Consider the following 16,892-nt stretch of genomic DNA (forward strand, 5'->3'; position numbering starts at 1 on the left):
TGCATAAAGAGCCTGGTGAGCAAGCCTCCAACTTCCCTCAACCTGCTGCTGCTCCTCTAAGCAAAGAGGCAAGCCCAAGAAAGTTGAGACCAGATCTGAAGAAAATCAGCAAAAATGGTAGGCCTATTCAAGAAGCCTCTTTGAAGGTTCCTAAAAAACTGAAAGAAGGTTTGAGAGTTTTCAAAACTGAAGAAAACCGAGCTCAATAGCTGCAGTCACTTAAGTGTGGCCAGTATCCAGTAATCGGGAGATAGTGTGTTCGAGCCCCACTGTCGGCAGCCCTGAAGATGGTTTTCCGTAGTTTCCCATTTTCACACCAGGCAAATGCCGGGGCTGTACCTTAATTAAGGCCACGGTTGCTTCCTTCCACTTCCTAGGCCTTTCCTATCCCATCGTCACCATAAGACATATCTGTGTTGGTGCGACGTAAAGCAAAAAAAAAAAAAAACCTGAAGAAATAAGAGAAAAGAGACTTGGGGAAGAAAATCAAAATGAGAACTGAAAGTGAAACGCAAGAAGATAAGGATACAGAAGGACTTCAGAGACAAGGAGAGTCAGAAAATATAAGAAAGCAAAATACAAAGAGAGACTTAAACTAAATGAGGAAAGAGAGAAGATAATATAGAATTTAAGGGTGCAGAGTAAAAGAGAGAATATAGAATGAAATTAACAAGAAATGAGAGCAAAGGATGAAGAATTTAAGGGTGCAGAGTAAGAAGAGAATGGAGGATGAAACTGAAGACGAAAGAGTAAAGGTTGCAGGCATTAAAGGCTGGACAATGAAAGAGAGTTGAGAAGGACCTTGAGTGCCAGAAACTGTTACCGACTTCAAAGGAGAATATTGAAAATTTGACACTTTGGAGAGTTAAGAAAGATTCAAGTTTCCAATATGACCCTAAGGGGGCCTATTATCACTGACCCAGCTCTTGCAATAGGCAGAATGACAGTAGCATGTTTGTATTAGGCAGAATGACAGTAGCATGTCAGTACTGTCTAACTGTTAAGTATAGACAATAATCTTCATCAGTTTAACAAGATAAAATCTACCCAATAATGAGTCATAGCAATCTTAAACATAACATAAAATGTCCATTAAAAAAATCAAATGAGACTGTAAAAATCTTTCAAATATTGAACACAGTGTCAGGAAACATATACAGTGAAACCTCATTAATGCGTTCTGCATTAACACGTTTTCCCACTTAGCATATCATAAATTCGAAGTCCTGACTCTCATCGTCTTAAACCTATATAAAAATACCTCACTTATCGCGTCACGAATTTTCACTATTACCGCTTAGTACAATCATTTTCCTAGCCCTGGAAATGGTTTTTGTTATCCCTTGTTAAAGGAACGTGATTTCCAACTCAGGTAAGAAAGAGCCCTCGCCACAGTTACATGATAACGGGAAAAGACCTTGAATTCCTGAACTTCACAGAATAAGTTGCAACTTCGGGAAGCAAGCTGTTAGCGTCAGGAATGCTCAGTTTTGCTTGCCTGTTTGTGCTTGTATTTCGCATCCCATTCAGAAACTAGGAATTTATTTTGTGTTGAGTGGTACAGTGAAGGGTAGTGATGCAACAACGGTACAGAAACTGCCTAAAGAATGCTAAATGTTACCCAGGAGCAGACATGTATTCTGACCATATATTAGTTATAGCAGAGGTACTGATTAAATTGAAAATAGTATGGAAAGGAAAGAAAAGAGAAGAAATTCATATTGAGAAACTGAAAGACAAAGACAAGTGTAGAGAATGAGTATTGTAACAATAAGACGTTAGGAAATGAAACAGAAAATATAGAAAGGAGATGAGAAACTTTTAAAAATGGGATAAAAGAAGCAGCTAAGAAAACGCTTGGAGTCAAGGAGAAGAAAAGGACAAAGGAATGGATAACATCAGAAATGATAAGTTAAATGGAGGAACACTGGAAATGGAAAACAGTAAGTACAGAAGAAGGAAAGCGTAACTACAGGAAGTTAAATAATGAATTAAGAAGAGAAACAGAAAAAGCAAAGAAGAAATGGTTGACAGAAAAGTGTGATGAGTTAGAGCAACTGGAGAAAGAAGGGAAATATGACTTGATGTACAAAGAAGCAACAAATATAGTATTCAGAGAAAAAAGAAGGAACAACAGCAATAAGGAAATAGAGGCTACAGATGGCACAATGATATATGAACCCCAAGAAATAATGAAAAGATGGGAAGAATACATAGAATGGCTATATGATCGGGACAATCGACCAAATGAAGAAAAACTTGAATTAGAGGAGGAAGATATGGTTAAAGGGGATGATAAAGGGGAAACCATACTGAGAAGAGAGAACGAAGCATCACTGAACAAGATGAAAAATAGAAAAGCAATGGTCCGCCATTGCCGGTCCCAAGCCCGGGGCCCCATCTTGCAAGTGATGGGGAAGGAGGAGGGGGAGGAGTAACAACCTCGTAAAAAAAACCTGGGTCCATCTGGCTCCGGATGGTAGCACCCTGTAAGGGCCCCTGCCTAGGGTTACAGGTGAAACCTGGTCAACGGTCTCGAAGGCGGATGAGGAATTTAATGTCCCAACGGCGGAGAGAGCGGAAGAACCTAGTGGAGTAAAGCACGAATAAAAAATCATTTCGGACTAACAATCCGATCTTATCTTGGAATTAATTTCCTACCTTGTACAATGTACAATTTCAATTGCAGAATGGAAAGTCCGCTGAATGAAAGCACTACCCCAGGTGGTAGCTCGGAAGAGAAATCCACCATTGCGTTATGCAATGCATCGGGACCTAGGGTTCTGGGGAGTCCCAACATCTGCAATAAGGGTGAGTCGGAGCATCCTTGGAATCCTTTCAGGCTTAAATTTAAGAGGAAATTCTTTGCAGGCACTCTTAATGTAAATTCCTTGCTAAAAACCGGCAAACAGAAAGAACTGGAAATTTTCTTAGATAGACATGAAATCCAGATCTTAGCAGCTCAAGAGACACGGTTTATGGATGAGAATGTAACAGAAACCAAAAATTATAGAATCTTTAAAGGTAAACCAGCAATCAAAATTATGAAAGGAATGCCACTACTAGGTACTGCCTTTTATGTCCATAAAGCAATAGTTCATAATGTTATGGAATTCAAATCTAGTTCAGAAAGGTTATCTCTTCTCACACTTAAATGCAAGAACAAAAAGTATACATTTGTTAACTGTCATGCACCAATAAATGAAGATAATAGCAAGAACCCAAGTGAAACTGAAGAATTCTGGAATCTTCTAGATGATGAAATGTTAAAAATTCCAAAATCAAATGTTATTATTCTACTCGGTGATTTTAATGCACAGGTAGGCAAAGAAAAAGTTTTCAGCAAAACAGTAGGGGCATATCCGGCACACAAAAGAACAAACAAAAATGGCATGAGACTAATTAATCTCTGTAAATCCTTTCACCTAAAATTAATGTCGACCTTCTTTAAGAAACTTCCAAGAAAGGCTAAAACATGGGTGTCCCCAAATCCGATGTTAGGTGAGTTTCAGTTGGACCATGTAGCTATTTCTCAAGAAAGTATTAAGGAAATTATGAATGTTAAAGTAATAAGAAGTGGGGAGTTCGACTCCGATCATTACCTCTCTAAAATTAAGCTAAAGCTTCTACCTTGCAGGAATCAAAGAATGCCGAGAAAATTAATGAAATACAACATAGATAGGCTCAACATTACACTAGCAACTATAGAAAACTTTCAGGAAGAAATTAAAATAACTCAGCATGGCAAATGGCCAGAATTATCTAAACAGATTAATAGTGCAGCGAAGAAAGTATTTGGATCAGTTAAAACTGAAAAGAAAGTGTGGTGGAATAACATATGTGAGGAAGCACTTATGGAAAGAGTGAAAAAGTGGAAAAAATGGAAATGTTCCGGAAAGAATGAACACTATGAGCTATTTAAACAACAAAGAAAGGAAACAACAAGAATAATAAGGCAGGTTAAAAGATCTTTTGAAAAATCGCAGCTAGTAGAAATTGAGAATAATTTTGTAAGAAATAACTCCCGAAATTTCTATCAGACCTTTAAGAATAACCTGAAAGGTTATCAATCCCAGAGCATTTGCTTCAGAGATGCAAATGGTAATATTGGCCTTAACAATGCCGAGAATTGTGAGATTCTGGCAAAACACTTCGAACACCTGCTGAACTGCCCTGAGCCAAATCATAAATTAGAATTTTCAGAAATTCAGGAAAATCTAGAAGTTGATTCACCTCCAACAGCGGAAGAAATAAAGGAAGCAATAAAAAATCTTAAAAATAACAAAGCTAGTGGGGAAGACTCCATAACAGCTGAACTTTTAAAATGGGCTGAACCAAAAATTATAGAAGATCTACAAATAATCTTTGAAGAAATTTGGGAAACAGAAAAAATCCCAGAGGATTGGAAAGTGGCTCTAATACACCCATTACACAAGAAGGGTAACAAGCAGGATGTCAACAACTACAGAGGTATATCTCTCTTGCCAGTTGCTTACAAGATATTCTCAACAATACTACTAAATAGAGTAAAATCGACACTGGACAGTCAATTGGGTGAATATCAAGGTGGATTTAGAGAAGGAAAATCTTGCTCCGAACAGATTTTCAACCTGAAATCTATAATTCGACACAGATTAATAAACTCCAAAGACATAGTTGTAACATTTATTGACTTTCAAAAAGCCTTTGACTCTGTTGATAGGGAAACCCTAGATAAAGTAATCCGTGAATTTGGAGTTAAAACTAAATTGGCAAACCTAATTCGTGAAACACTTACAGACACTATCTCAAAAGTAAAATTTATGGGTGAAGTATCTCGACCTTTCAAAATAAATACAGGTGTCAGGCAGGGCGATGGTCTATCTCCCCTCCTTTTCAATTGTGTCATGGAGAAAATTGTAAGAATTTGGAATGAAAAACTGAAAGAATCTAAAATATTGCCACTCATGCTGGGGAAGAAGAACAAAGGTGTTGCAATAAATTGCCTAGCATTTGCAGATGACTTTGCCATACTTTCAGAAAGCCTTACAGATGCAGCAATGCAAGTCAATCTCCTTGAAAAGACAGCCAACATGACAGGCTTGAGAATCTCTGCCGAGAAAACAAAATTTTTGACGAATATAAAAAGTGCCCCAAAGTTTTTAGCAACGGATATTGGTCGAATAGAAAAGGTAAAGAAATTCAAATATTTGGGTGAGACAATTCAAGAAAATGGTTTAGAAAAATCTGCTATAGAGGAGAGGATACAAAAGATGGAAAGAGCGTACGGTATAACTAAGAATACTTACAACAAAAAGTGCTTATCAAGAAAACTTAAAATAAAGCACTACAACACAGTAGTGAAACCAGAATGCCTTTATGCCAGCGAATGTCTAGCACTGAACTACAAGCTTGATAAATTAGAAATATAAGAAGAATTATAAGGAAAATATTAGGTCCTCCAAGAATTGCAGAGTTTTGGAAATTAAGAAGTAACAATGAAATTTACCAGAACGCAGAAAACATATCAGGAATAATAAGAAAAAGGAGATTGCTATTTCTTGGACACATTTACAGAATGGATGACAATAGACTAACTAAACGAATCTTCAAGTACCTTTGGGAAAAGAAATCAACTACCACCTGGATTCAAGAAGTCAAGAAAGACCTGGAAAGGAACAACATACGAGAAGAAGAATTATTGGAAAGAAAGATTTTTAGGAAGAAAGTCTTACAAATGGAAGGATTCCAAGGGAGGAAGGAAAAGAAAACGGGCACAAAGTGGACTGAAGACAGGAAACAATGAAAGAATACTGGAAGAAAAGGAAAGAACAACTAAGGAGGAACAATTGAAATTGTAACGTGGTCCTTAGAAGGCCGGAACGCAAAAAGAAGAAGAAGAAGAAAAGCAATGGGAATAGATGAGATTCCTGTTGAACTGTTAAAAGCGTTAAATAACGAAGGAAGAAAGGAGTTGATTGGATTATGTAATCAAATATACATGACAGGAAAATGGCCAAAGGACTTTAGTGAAAATCCCTATGGAAAAGAAAAAGAACAGCAAAAAATATGAAGAACATAGGACAATGAGTCTAATTTCACACACAGCCAAAGTCTTACTGCAGACGCTCAACAGAAGGATATATGGAAAGCTGAATAACTTTATAGCTGAGTTTGATTTCAGGAGAGGAGTTGGAACAAGAGACGGCATTGGACTTCTGAGGGTGATAGGAGAGAGGTACATAGATAAAAACAGGAAGGTTTATGCTATATTTATTGACCTTGAGAAGGCTTTTGACTGTGTCAGATGGGACAAATTGATGACAATCCTGAAGAAACCTGGAGTTGATTGGAAGGATAGAAGGCTAATAATGAATTTGTATTTAAACCAGAGAGCAAGAGTGAGAATAGGAGATGAGTTGAGTGAAGAAATTGAATTAGGAAGAGGTGTAAGACAGGGCTGCTCTTTATCACCGACACTGTTCAACATCTATCTCCAAGAAATAATCAATGAAAGTTTTAATGGAAAAAGTGGAGTTTGTGTTGAAGGTAGGAGAGTAGAATGTATAAGATTTGTAGATGATATGGTTGTGATGGGAGAAAACGAACGTGAAATGATACAAATGTTAGATAAACTCAACATGAAACTAGAAGAATATGGAATGAGAATTAATAAGAAGTCCAAAAGTATGATAATTGGAGGAAAAGGTAGAAGTTGTCATATTAGTATAGGGGGAGAAGAAATAGAGCAAGTCAGTAACTTCAAGTATTTGGTAAGTATGATCAGAGATGATATGTATTGCATGACAGAAATGAAGAAAAGAATTGCCATAGCAAAAGAAGGCTTTAAGAAATTACTTTGTGGACAACTAAACAAAGATTTGAGGAAAAGACTTGCTAAGTGTTACATTTGGAGCATAGCTCTGTGTGGCGCAGAGACTTGGACATTGAGAAAGAAATATGAGAGAAGATTGGAGGCGCTAGAGATGTGGGTATGGAGGAGAATAGAACGAGTGAAATGGGAAGACCGGGTAAGGACTGAGGAGGTATTACAAAGAGTTGGAGAAGAACGAAGTATGTTACAAATCATTAGAAGGAGAAAAATGAAAAAATGAATTGGATCGGATATTGTTTGAGGAGGGACTGTTTACTGAAAGAAGGAATAGAAGGAATGGTGAAAGGCAAACGAGGAAGAGGAAGGAAAAAATATCAAATGTTGGACAATATCCAAGGAAATAAATATTCGGACATGAAGAACTTGGCGCAGGACAGACAACAGTGGAAGAGGTTCATCCCATGACAAGACCTGCCATAAGGCAGAATACCTAGATGATGATGATGATGATGATGATGATGATTGCCTACATCTGGATTAGGAACAAATCGTGTGATGTTGACTAGTGTGGTGCATATTTGTCTTATGACATCCTGGTTATGGATTTGGAAAAAGCCGTGAAATTCTTTAGTGATGGAGACAAAATTAAAATATATCAGAAATTGGACTGGCACCCGCATCTTTAAGCGTGCAGAGGTAGCGCGAATATTGAAACTCTCACCTTCGAGTTCGACTCTTATCATTTGAGTTTGTTGAATCAAAGTTTTGTTGATTCAAAATGGCGGACAAAGTCGCAGTTGCACATGGTTGAGGTTAAGTGTAACCTCCAATTCATTGAGCGAGAGTGTGACCAGAAAATAATGTTTAATAACCCACTGGTCCGAAATAAAAGGCTTCTATTACCATTTGTTGTAGAAACAGTGTGATCTGCAATAATACTTTATATTTTCGTGGGCCCCCGTGCAAATGTTTTCATATTTGTTGTCTGGTGTTTTTTTACAGCTTTCAGTGCACCATTATTTTATAATCCTCAGCGGAAAAGGTTTTCTTATTTGTTCTCTCGCATTTTTCACACCTTTTAATTTTCTCCTCTCATCTTTAGAAATGGTGGATATAGTTTTCCCTGTACCCGCAGATACACAATGTAAAATGCCATCATATCGGGGGAAAAACTTATCTAGTGTTTCCATGTCCCTGTTGGATAGTTTTTATTCATGTCTTCAGTAGTATGTTTTCTCACTTAACACCTTCTTTTTCCTTGTCCCCTGCAGAAACATCTTAACAAGGTTTTACTGTATACAATGGGTTAAAAATTCTGAATGCTGCATGTATAGTCCATAATTATATGTTATCTTGAATTTTTTATGTACAGTTGATAATTAAAATAACATTTGCACTCAAAACTGTGCCCAGACACACAAAATTTGTGAATGTACAATGTTGTAGTCTTCTGTGAAAGTTTACAATGACTTGGTACCATAGAACAAAATTCCTAGAAAAATTGAACATTGAAAACCCCTCAAAGGGGCCAAGTTAGTGGGGGGAGTGGTCTTCAAAATTGAGGTCCAGAAGCAAAACCGCATAAATACATGGTGAAAGCATTTCACCGTATGGGAAATATTTTTTTCCTATGCAATCACCTATATATGGTTTTTGTGGGCTGTATAGTTTTTAAGTCCAAATTACCTTTTAACATCAAACTTCCAGAAAGTGTTGTACAAATTTTTTTGGATATTAATTATGTAAGAAGATATAATTGATCGATAAAAAATTTATTTTTTCACGTTAATTTCAAGAACATCGTGGACTTGCTCTATTTATTAGTATGGATTACATAACACATTATACTCCACTGGTAATACGCAGTTATCGTTCCGCTCTCTTCTTAAGACTCATCGTGATATATACTGTATGTGTATGCAGCAGAGCGCATGGGTACAGCTAGTATAGAATACAAGAATCTTGATAGAGATAATAAATATATTCAACATTCATTGTTCTCATTGTAATCTTCTGTATATCTTCTGTTGTCAGGAATTAGTAATGGCTGTGTTGGCAAATGTCAGAGTAACCCATGCCTAAACAATGGTACTTGTCATGAAGGATATGATAGTTACTGGTGCGACTGCCGGTGGACTGCATTTAAAGGACCCATCTGTGCTGATGGTAAGTTTATTTTTAGTTGTGTAAAACTTATTTTGCAATATTATGTTGGCTTGCCTTGCTCTTCACTTGCTCAACGTCATATAGTTTGTTTATATTTCAAGTCATATGTAAAAGGATAGGAATATGAATGGGAAAACACAAAAGGATAAACACGACAGGTCAGCATCGGAAGAGGGAAAACAGAAAGAGAAGAGAAGAAGAAACCTGAAAATACAGAAGGACGAAGCATGTATCTCTGCAAGTAGAAAAATTGTTAGATAAGAAAGGTACTTAGGTAGGCATCCACAATGCAAACTGAGTGCTATTAGGTATTAGTTTGTTATATCGAGCAGTGGACTTTGTGAATATGATATAATTTCTTGTCTCACTTCCACTTTTTGCTAATCTAGAACTGTTCAGGGCAATTTTGCAAATTTTTTACATTTAAAAATTAATATCTTTAAAAAGTTTGAGGTTGCATGTTTCATTATTTTGATGTATGATGAGATATGTACATTCAAAAGGATTCATCTCTCCTAGCAGTAAAACTTCAGCAGTGCATGGTTAAAATGTTACGTTTGATCTACTGTGCTCTAATGGATCAAAGCTTGAACATTAAAACAAATCGCTATCAAATGACAGGAAGGTCTAGAACTATGGCTTCTAGAATGCTGAGAGTATTGTGGGTTGAACATACCATTAATGAACAGGTATTACAGAAAGCAAAACTGCAAAGGAAAACTACAAACCACCATCAAATGCAGAAAAATTGCATATCTAAGGTATGAGTTACATGGTAAAAAATAGGCAATTTTAGTAATAGAGATGGGTGAATACCAGTTTTTGTCAATGCTCAATACCAGTATATTGCCATTCCACTTGCAAAAATTGCTATGTGAAATATTTTAGCTTGGAACTTTGGTAAGGTCCTGTCATTTAACGTTCAATATTGTGCGGCAATAGTCAAGGATCATATGTAAAAGTTCATTTTGTTCCGTATTGACAATGAACAGTGACAAACAAAGGAATAGGTGAACGTCCCAGTCGAAGGAATTTGTGTTCTTCATAATATATGTGCTGCGGGTCAGTTCTTCCAAAAATATTATCTCATAGTGGATTTTGCAGGTTTTCTGCCTCTATACTACAATTCTTTCATTCTTGAAATAAAATAGCAAAATACAGATTTCTAAATACAGTATGAAAAGTATGTATGTAGTATGAAGACGAAAATAGCACAAACAAAATGGTTTGATGTAGAAATAGGACTTTGACAAGGTGTATTACCCTCTTTAATCTTCATCACAATCGTGATTGAAATTCACAAGAAGAATGTAAAACAAACAATGAGATTTAAAGAGACAAAGGCCTTATTCTTGGCAGATGAGATAGTAATATGGGGAGAAAACGAAAAGAAAATGCAAGAACTAGTTACTGTATGGAATCAGGAGATAGAGGAATATGGAATAAAAATAAGCATGGAGAAGAGTAAGACAGTAGTGATGATGAGATGTCATAGAGAAGGGAGAGGGAATAATGAAATAATGGAAGGCCTTTCGAGGTTGTGGAAAGCTGAAGTATTTCTAGCATATGAAGAGTTGAATTCCATTGTGTAGGTTCATCTTGAATCTGGCTGTGGTGGTAGAGAAAGTTGTTTATTTGTGGCTCTAAGAACCTTTGTGATTTAGAGGAATGTTTGAAAGTTTCTACTAATTTTCTACATAACACAATGAGATTTTCTATATTGTAATGGTTAAAGCGTCCGCCATGCCAACTTGCTACGGGCCGAGCTTGTCATCCATCGCACTTACGCTCGACCACGCCAATCGCGAGCAACATTTAAGTGCTGGGCCAGCCCTTCTCTCTTCTATCCGTGGTTGCGCCGTATGGTTCGACGGAAATTACTCGACTATTAATCTGGAGTCTTCTATCTCGCGAGGTTCCTGGATACATCTAGCATCCGGACTGTTCTAGAAGGGCCAGCGCAGGTATATAAGGGAGGAACGACCTGCCTGCAGTCAGTGAGAGTTAGTGAGTGAGTGAGCGAGAGCAAGATTGAGTTTGCTGGTGTGAGTTAGCGAAGAGCGCAGTCAGTGATAGCCTGGGCTGAGATGTCAGCCTGATGGAGTATCTGCCTGTTGGTGCCGAGGACTCGTTCCTGTTTCCCTAATGTCTTGTGTGTGTGTGTGTGTGTGTGCGTGCGTGCGTGCGTGCGTGCGTGCGTGCGTGTGTGTGTGTCCCTTGAGGCCGGCTGCTGGAGAAGAACCTGGGGTGTTCTGGAGTAGCGCGAAGGGAACACTGGGTGCCGACGTGTGCAGACTGCGAACGGGATTCGACAGATTGAATGAACAGCGGATACTATCCCGACCTGCGAGACTGACGTGTAAGCTGTGGACCGTGACAGCCCTAACGAGTGTGGCTGATTGGCTGAGTGAGTGTAGTGTAAATAATCGATGTGTGTGTGTCTCTCTCTCTCTCTCTCATTGTAGATGGAACATAAGAGAAACTAAGAGAGAGAGAGAGAGCGCGAACCGTGTAAGTGTATAACCCTGTACGTGTGTAAGTTGTAAGCTCGGCTGTCGTCTGTGTGTGTGTAAATCTGTAATTGTAGTGCTTAGTTAGTAAATCTTAGAAACAGGACGCTACCAGGTTCTGTACTCATTTATTTATCCTGCCAACACGTAACAATATTCTTTGAAATGAAGAGAGTCCCTCTTTCAGAACAAGTTGTCAGAACAAGCTACACACGGCAAATGATATTTTCCCAATGCCACGGCCCTTACTGTGTTACAACCATTATCATGAATCATAGCCATTAATTATTTTATCCATTAAAACCCAAGTTTCTAATGTCTTCAAGCAATTTGTAATATGAGTCTTACTTCTTCAAATGGTATAATTTCAATGCGTATATGCTGAAGCTTGAAGTCCTGGTATACATAATGAGCAATGATATTTAGGTAGTCGTCGGGTTACTGTTGATGTCCACAAATCCATTGTAACAGCTATGTTATCTGCATTTTGGAACTCTTCTTTTACTCTTGTTTCTGCATCATGATCCAGTTCTGGGAGGATGTTGCTTGATATCTGCGCACGAGTAGGCATAGTATATCTAGGTTCAGGGTGCTGAATCAACAGGTTAAGTCCTTACAAAAGTCTAGAGAAGTCATCTCTATTTACAACTAATTCTGAAAGGCAAAATTGAAGGGCATAGTGGAGTAGGCAGGAGGGAAACATTATACTGTAAGAATGTACAGGACTGGATGGACATAGAAAGCATTGAACTATTTTATGTTGATGAAGCTTAAAGAGTACTCTCCATAATGGCTAACAACTGGGAGAGGGTAGTGGATGATGATGATGATGATGAAGAACTAATGAATTATAAGCACTAAAGCTTGTTGCACTTTTGATAGATAGAATGTCTTAAATCATACTCAAATAATGCTTTTTCAAGAAAAATATCCATTAAGATTTAAAAATGCCATTTCCTTTCATTGGAAGACAAGACTAATATAGACTTTTGCCTCTATTCTTTCAACCTCAGAATGTATATGTGTAATGTATATTTCTTCTCGACTTTACTGTTGCAAAGTGCAGTGTGAAATTCTGTGCCTGGGCTATTAAATCAGTTTTTGTGAATGAGTTCAGAATTATGTCCATTTCTTGTATGCTAACATATACCATATTTGCATAATGTACTTTTAAGTCTTAAACGCACTTTTTTTCCCCCCCCAGAAATTGGAGTGAATATGCGTCCTACTTCATCAATTAAATATGATTTTGCTGGAAGTTGGAGATCAACTATTAGTGAAAAAATTCGTGTTGGATTCACCACGACTAATCCAAAAGGCTTCTTGTTGGGCTTCTTTTCCAACATATCTGGAGAATATCTCACTATTATGGTATCTAACAGTGGTAAGTAATACTTTCGCACAACCGTCTTTTACTTTTCTACTTTCTGTACTTTATTTTCCTTTTGACTGCGTTCTTATCAGGTAAAAGATAATACATCAACCAGAACAGCCTTGCTCTACCCATGGTTCAGTTTAGAAGCAGTAACTGCACTCGACACTGGCACAGCGGTCTGCATTACATTTTTCTCATCAAGTTAGTTGACTGCACAGTTTGGGCTACATAGCTGTTAGCTTGCATTCAGGAGATGGTGAATTTGATCCTCGCTGTAAACAGCCCTGAAGATGGTTTTCGGTGATTTCTCATTTTCACACTGGTCGAATGTTGGGGCTGTGCCTTATGTAAGTCCACAGTTGGCTTCTTTCCCAATCTTAGCAGGTTCACAATATAGAAAGAGAATGGATGGCATACAAGGATACTGCTGTACAAACTGCAAGGGAATGCCTAAAAAGAACTGTATGTAAAGATGGGAGAAAGTGAACATCTTGGTGGAATGATGGAGTGCAGCTTGTAAAGGAAGGCATGTCAGAAATGGCTCCAAACCAGGACATATGGAGGCAGGGAAGTGTACATAGATGAAAGAAACAGAGCAAAATAACTGTTGAATCCATTGTTAACATCTAGGTCATCGGCATTAATAATCAGGAAAAGCTCGGTCTAGTGGCAGGGAAACCTTTCTGGGCAGTAATAAAGAATCTTAGAAAGGGAGAGAAAAAGGAAATGGATAGTGAACTGACAGTAAATCCCAAGTAATCAATGGACAGGTGGAAGGAATATTTTGAAAATCTTCTCAGTGTAAAAGGAAATCTTTCTGTTGTTGTCACAACCAATCGAGCTCATGGGGAGGAAGACAGTGATGTTAGAGAAATTGCGCTTGAGGAAGTGGAAGGATGATAAATAAATTTGACTGTCATAAAGAAGCAGGAATAGGTGAAATAAGACCTCAAATGGTGAAATAAAGTGGGAAGGCAGGGATGAAATGGCTTCAAAGAGTACCGTATTTTCTCACATAGTTAATGCCTCTGCATAATTTATGCACCTGAAGTTCTCTTTGTTCATGGTGAGGAAAAAGAAATGTATCTTCCCCACATTTATGTATCACATTTTCATATCCTTCAGTTCTATTTCCAGCTCTTGCTTTGAAATCACCCTTTAGCACTCTCCTATCCTTGATGTTGATCCGACTATGATGTCACTGAGTGCTTCATAAAACTCGTCAACTTCATCTGCTCCCTCTCATGGTGGATATAGGCAAACAATTCTCATCCTGATTCCTCCAATTACTAAATCTACCTGCATCATTTGCTCATTTATGAGCCTAACAGAAACTGTGTTGCATACAATAGTATTCCTGATGAACAGTCCTACCCCACACTCTTTCCTTTCCTTTTTTTTAAACATGTGTTAAGGACAGTTTGATTATAAAAAGATTGACTATTGATTATAATCTCTTCGTTGGTATATCCCCCTTCCTTCCTTCCTTCCTTCCTTCCTTCCTTCCTTCCTTCCTTCCTTCCTTCCTTCCTTCCTTCCTTCCTTCCTTTTCACTCACAAAGTTGTTACTTGTGACAAATTTCATATTTGCGTTCTGTATTGCCTTTTAATAAGAGCCACCTTTTCATTACCTTTCAACAAATCTATTAACCAGTGCATGTTTCAGTCTGATTGGACCTTCTTCAGCTACGTAACATGAAAAAATTAAAACATTAGATATGTAAATGATGAAAATATTGTTCAATTCTTAAAACTGTCATAAAAATAACTTTTAAAGGATCTTGAAAATTGTTTTTAAAAAACACTGTACTGTACCAAGCAAGTTGGCTGTCTGGTTAGGGTCGTGTAGCTGTGCAGTTATATTCAGGAGATGGTGGGTTTGAATTCCACTCTTGCCAGCCCTGAAGATGGTCTCCCATGGTTTTCCATTTTCACACCAGGCAAATGCTGGGGCTGTTCCTTAATTAAGGCTATAAATGCTACCTTCCTAATCCTGCCCCTTACCCAGTCTTGCATCACTGAAAACCACCGAGCAAGTGGTTGTGCGGTTTGAGTCACGTAGCATTTGGGAGATAGTGGGTTTGAAACTGTCGGCAACTTTGAAGATGGTTTTCCGTGGTTTCCCATTTTCACACCAGACAAATGCTGGGACTGTACCTTAATTCCTATCCCATCATAGTCATAAGACCTATCTGTGTCGGTGCGACATAAAGCAAATTGTTGTCACTGAAAACCTTTGCTGTGTTAATGTGACGTTAAATCACTAGCAAAAAAAAAAAAAAAAAAAAAAAAAAACCACCCCACCACCATGCTGTCCTAAAAAATGAGAATGTTCATTCCCAGTAAAATAGTTCATAAAGTGTTAACAATTGGAGATGCATTTTTGCAAAGCTATCAACATACAGAATGAAATGGACAATGGATGGGTGTAGTTTAATTTCAACTTCTTGTTCCATAGAACATGATCTGAGAAGAAAGACAAAATGAAATTGTTGTTGAAGAAGAAGAAGAAGAAGAAATGAAGCTTTTGGAAGAAGAGTGCTACATTCACTTACATCTCTTGTTGAATTTGAATGTACCTGAGCTGGGCGTGACTGAATCAGGACTGAATAACAAGGTTGAATGTTATGGCGAGTTACTGCTGGCGGGGATAGGTGATAGTGGCAGAGGACACGGTAAAGGTGCAGGGGCAGGGGCTGTTTTGTTTATTTACTTTAACATGTGCATTAGAATATTGCTTTATTAATATATTTCATCAGTTCGTCATACAGTATGTTGATTTTATTGGGAATATGATTTAAATCTTGATTCAGATTGCTTTTTAAATCTAAATGAATATTTCCATAAATATACTCATGTTCATGAAAACAAGAACACCTTGAAAGACTAGAGATAGGAAGTTCATATGCACAGGACATGTGCATTAGTACATTCTGAAGAAACGATTAGTATTTGAACCATGTTGGCCCTCAGGTTCAAGGTCCACATCGATATCTCGGCACACCACCACGACTGGTAAAATGTGCCTGCGGCTCTCGTTGTCGCTATAAACTGAAGGTAATGGATCAGTGTGACTTGAGCAGAAGTGCAGGATGCCTCGCATACGTATGTGAGAACCGTACCATCAAATGAGTGAGTATGAAAGAAGGCGCATTATTGGCATGAAAGAACGTGATGCATCCATCCGGGAAATTGCTGCTCGTGTGGGATGAAGTGTGTCGGCAGTGCAATGGGTGTGCACCATATGGTTCACAGAAGGCCGTAGAACATGACGAGATGAGTCTGGTTGCGCACCCCTCCCGAGAAGATCAACACCTCACCCGAATGGCATTGCAGGGCAGATCTGTGTCCTCCTTGGCTCTGGCGCAACAGTGGAACAGTGTAACACAACGTACACTGTCAGGAGTAACAGTCTGTCGCCGTTTATTATAGTCTAGGTTACCGACGCATCATCCACTTCTCCGCCTACCTTTAACTATTGTGCATATATATGCTAGACTGCAATGGTGTATGAGGCAATGTCACTGGGGACAGCAATGGCAGCAGATAGTGTTTTCGGACAAATTCAGGTTGTGTTTGTTTGAAAATGATGGCCACATTTTGGTTCTCCGCAGACAGGGGGAGAAGCATCACATTGACTGCAATCACACAAGATATACAGCACCAAATCAAGGCCTTAAGGTGTGGAATGCTATTGGGTACAACCACAAATCACAGTTGGCACATGTCCAGGGCACTGTGACCAGTTTGACATCCTGTGACCCATAGTCATACCCTTTCTACACAACACCCCAGATGCCATATTTTAGCAGGACAATGCGCGACCACATGTTGCTGCACGAACACGTGCCTTCTTGTTGTCACAGGATTTTGGACTGTTGCCCTGGCCCGCCCAATCACCGGACTTGTCGCCAGTCAAAAATGTGTGGGATATGGTGAAACAACGGGTGCGGCACTGTGACCCAGTGCCAACCACCAAAGATGAACGGTGGGACCAGGTGAATGCAACATGAATGGCTGTACCCCA

General features: G+C 38.4%; 1 protein-coding gene across 1 annotated transcript in view; it reads left to right on the forward strand.

The window, feature by feature from the left end:
- Nucleotides 1-16,892, forward strand: part of Nrx-IV (neurexin-4) — a 283,385-nt gene that overhangs the window by 232,338 nt on the left and 34,155 nt on the right. Inside the window, exons 20-21 of the mRNA XM_067142634.2 lie at nucleotides 8,849-8,980; nucleotides 12,695-12,874. Of these exons, the coding sequence (XP_066998735.1) occupies nucleotides 8,849-8,980; nucleotides 12,695-12,874 (312 nt within the window). The remainder of the gene's footprint in view (nucleotides 1-8,848; nucleotides 8,981-12,694; nucleotides 12,875-16,892) is intronic.

Source organism: Anabrus simplex, chromosome 3, assembly GCF_040414725.1.
Source record: "Anabrus simplex isolate iqAnaSimp1 chromosome 3, ASM4041472v1, whole genome shotgun sequence".
NCBI lineage: Eukaryota > Metazoa > Arthropoda > Insecta > Orthoptera > Tettigoniidae > Anabrus > Anabrus simplex.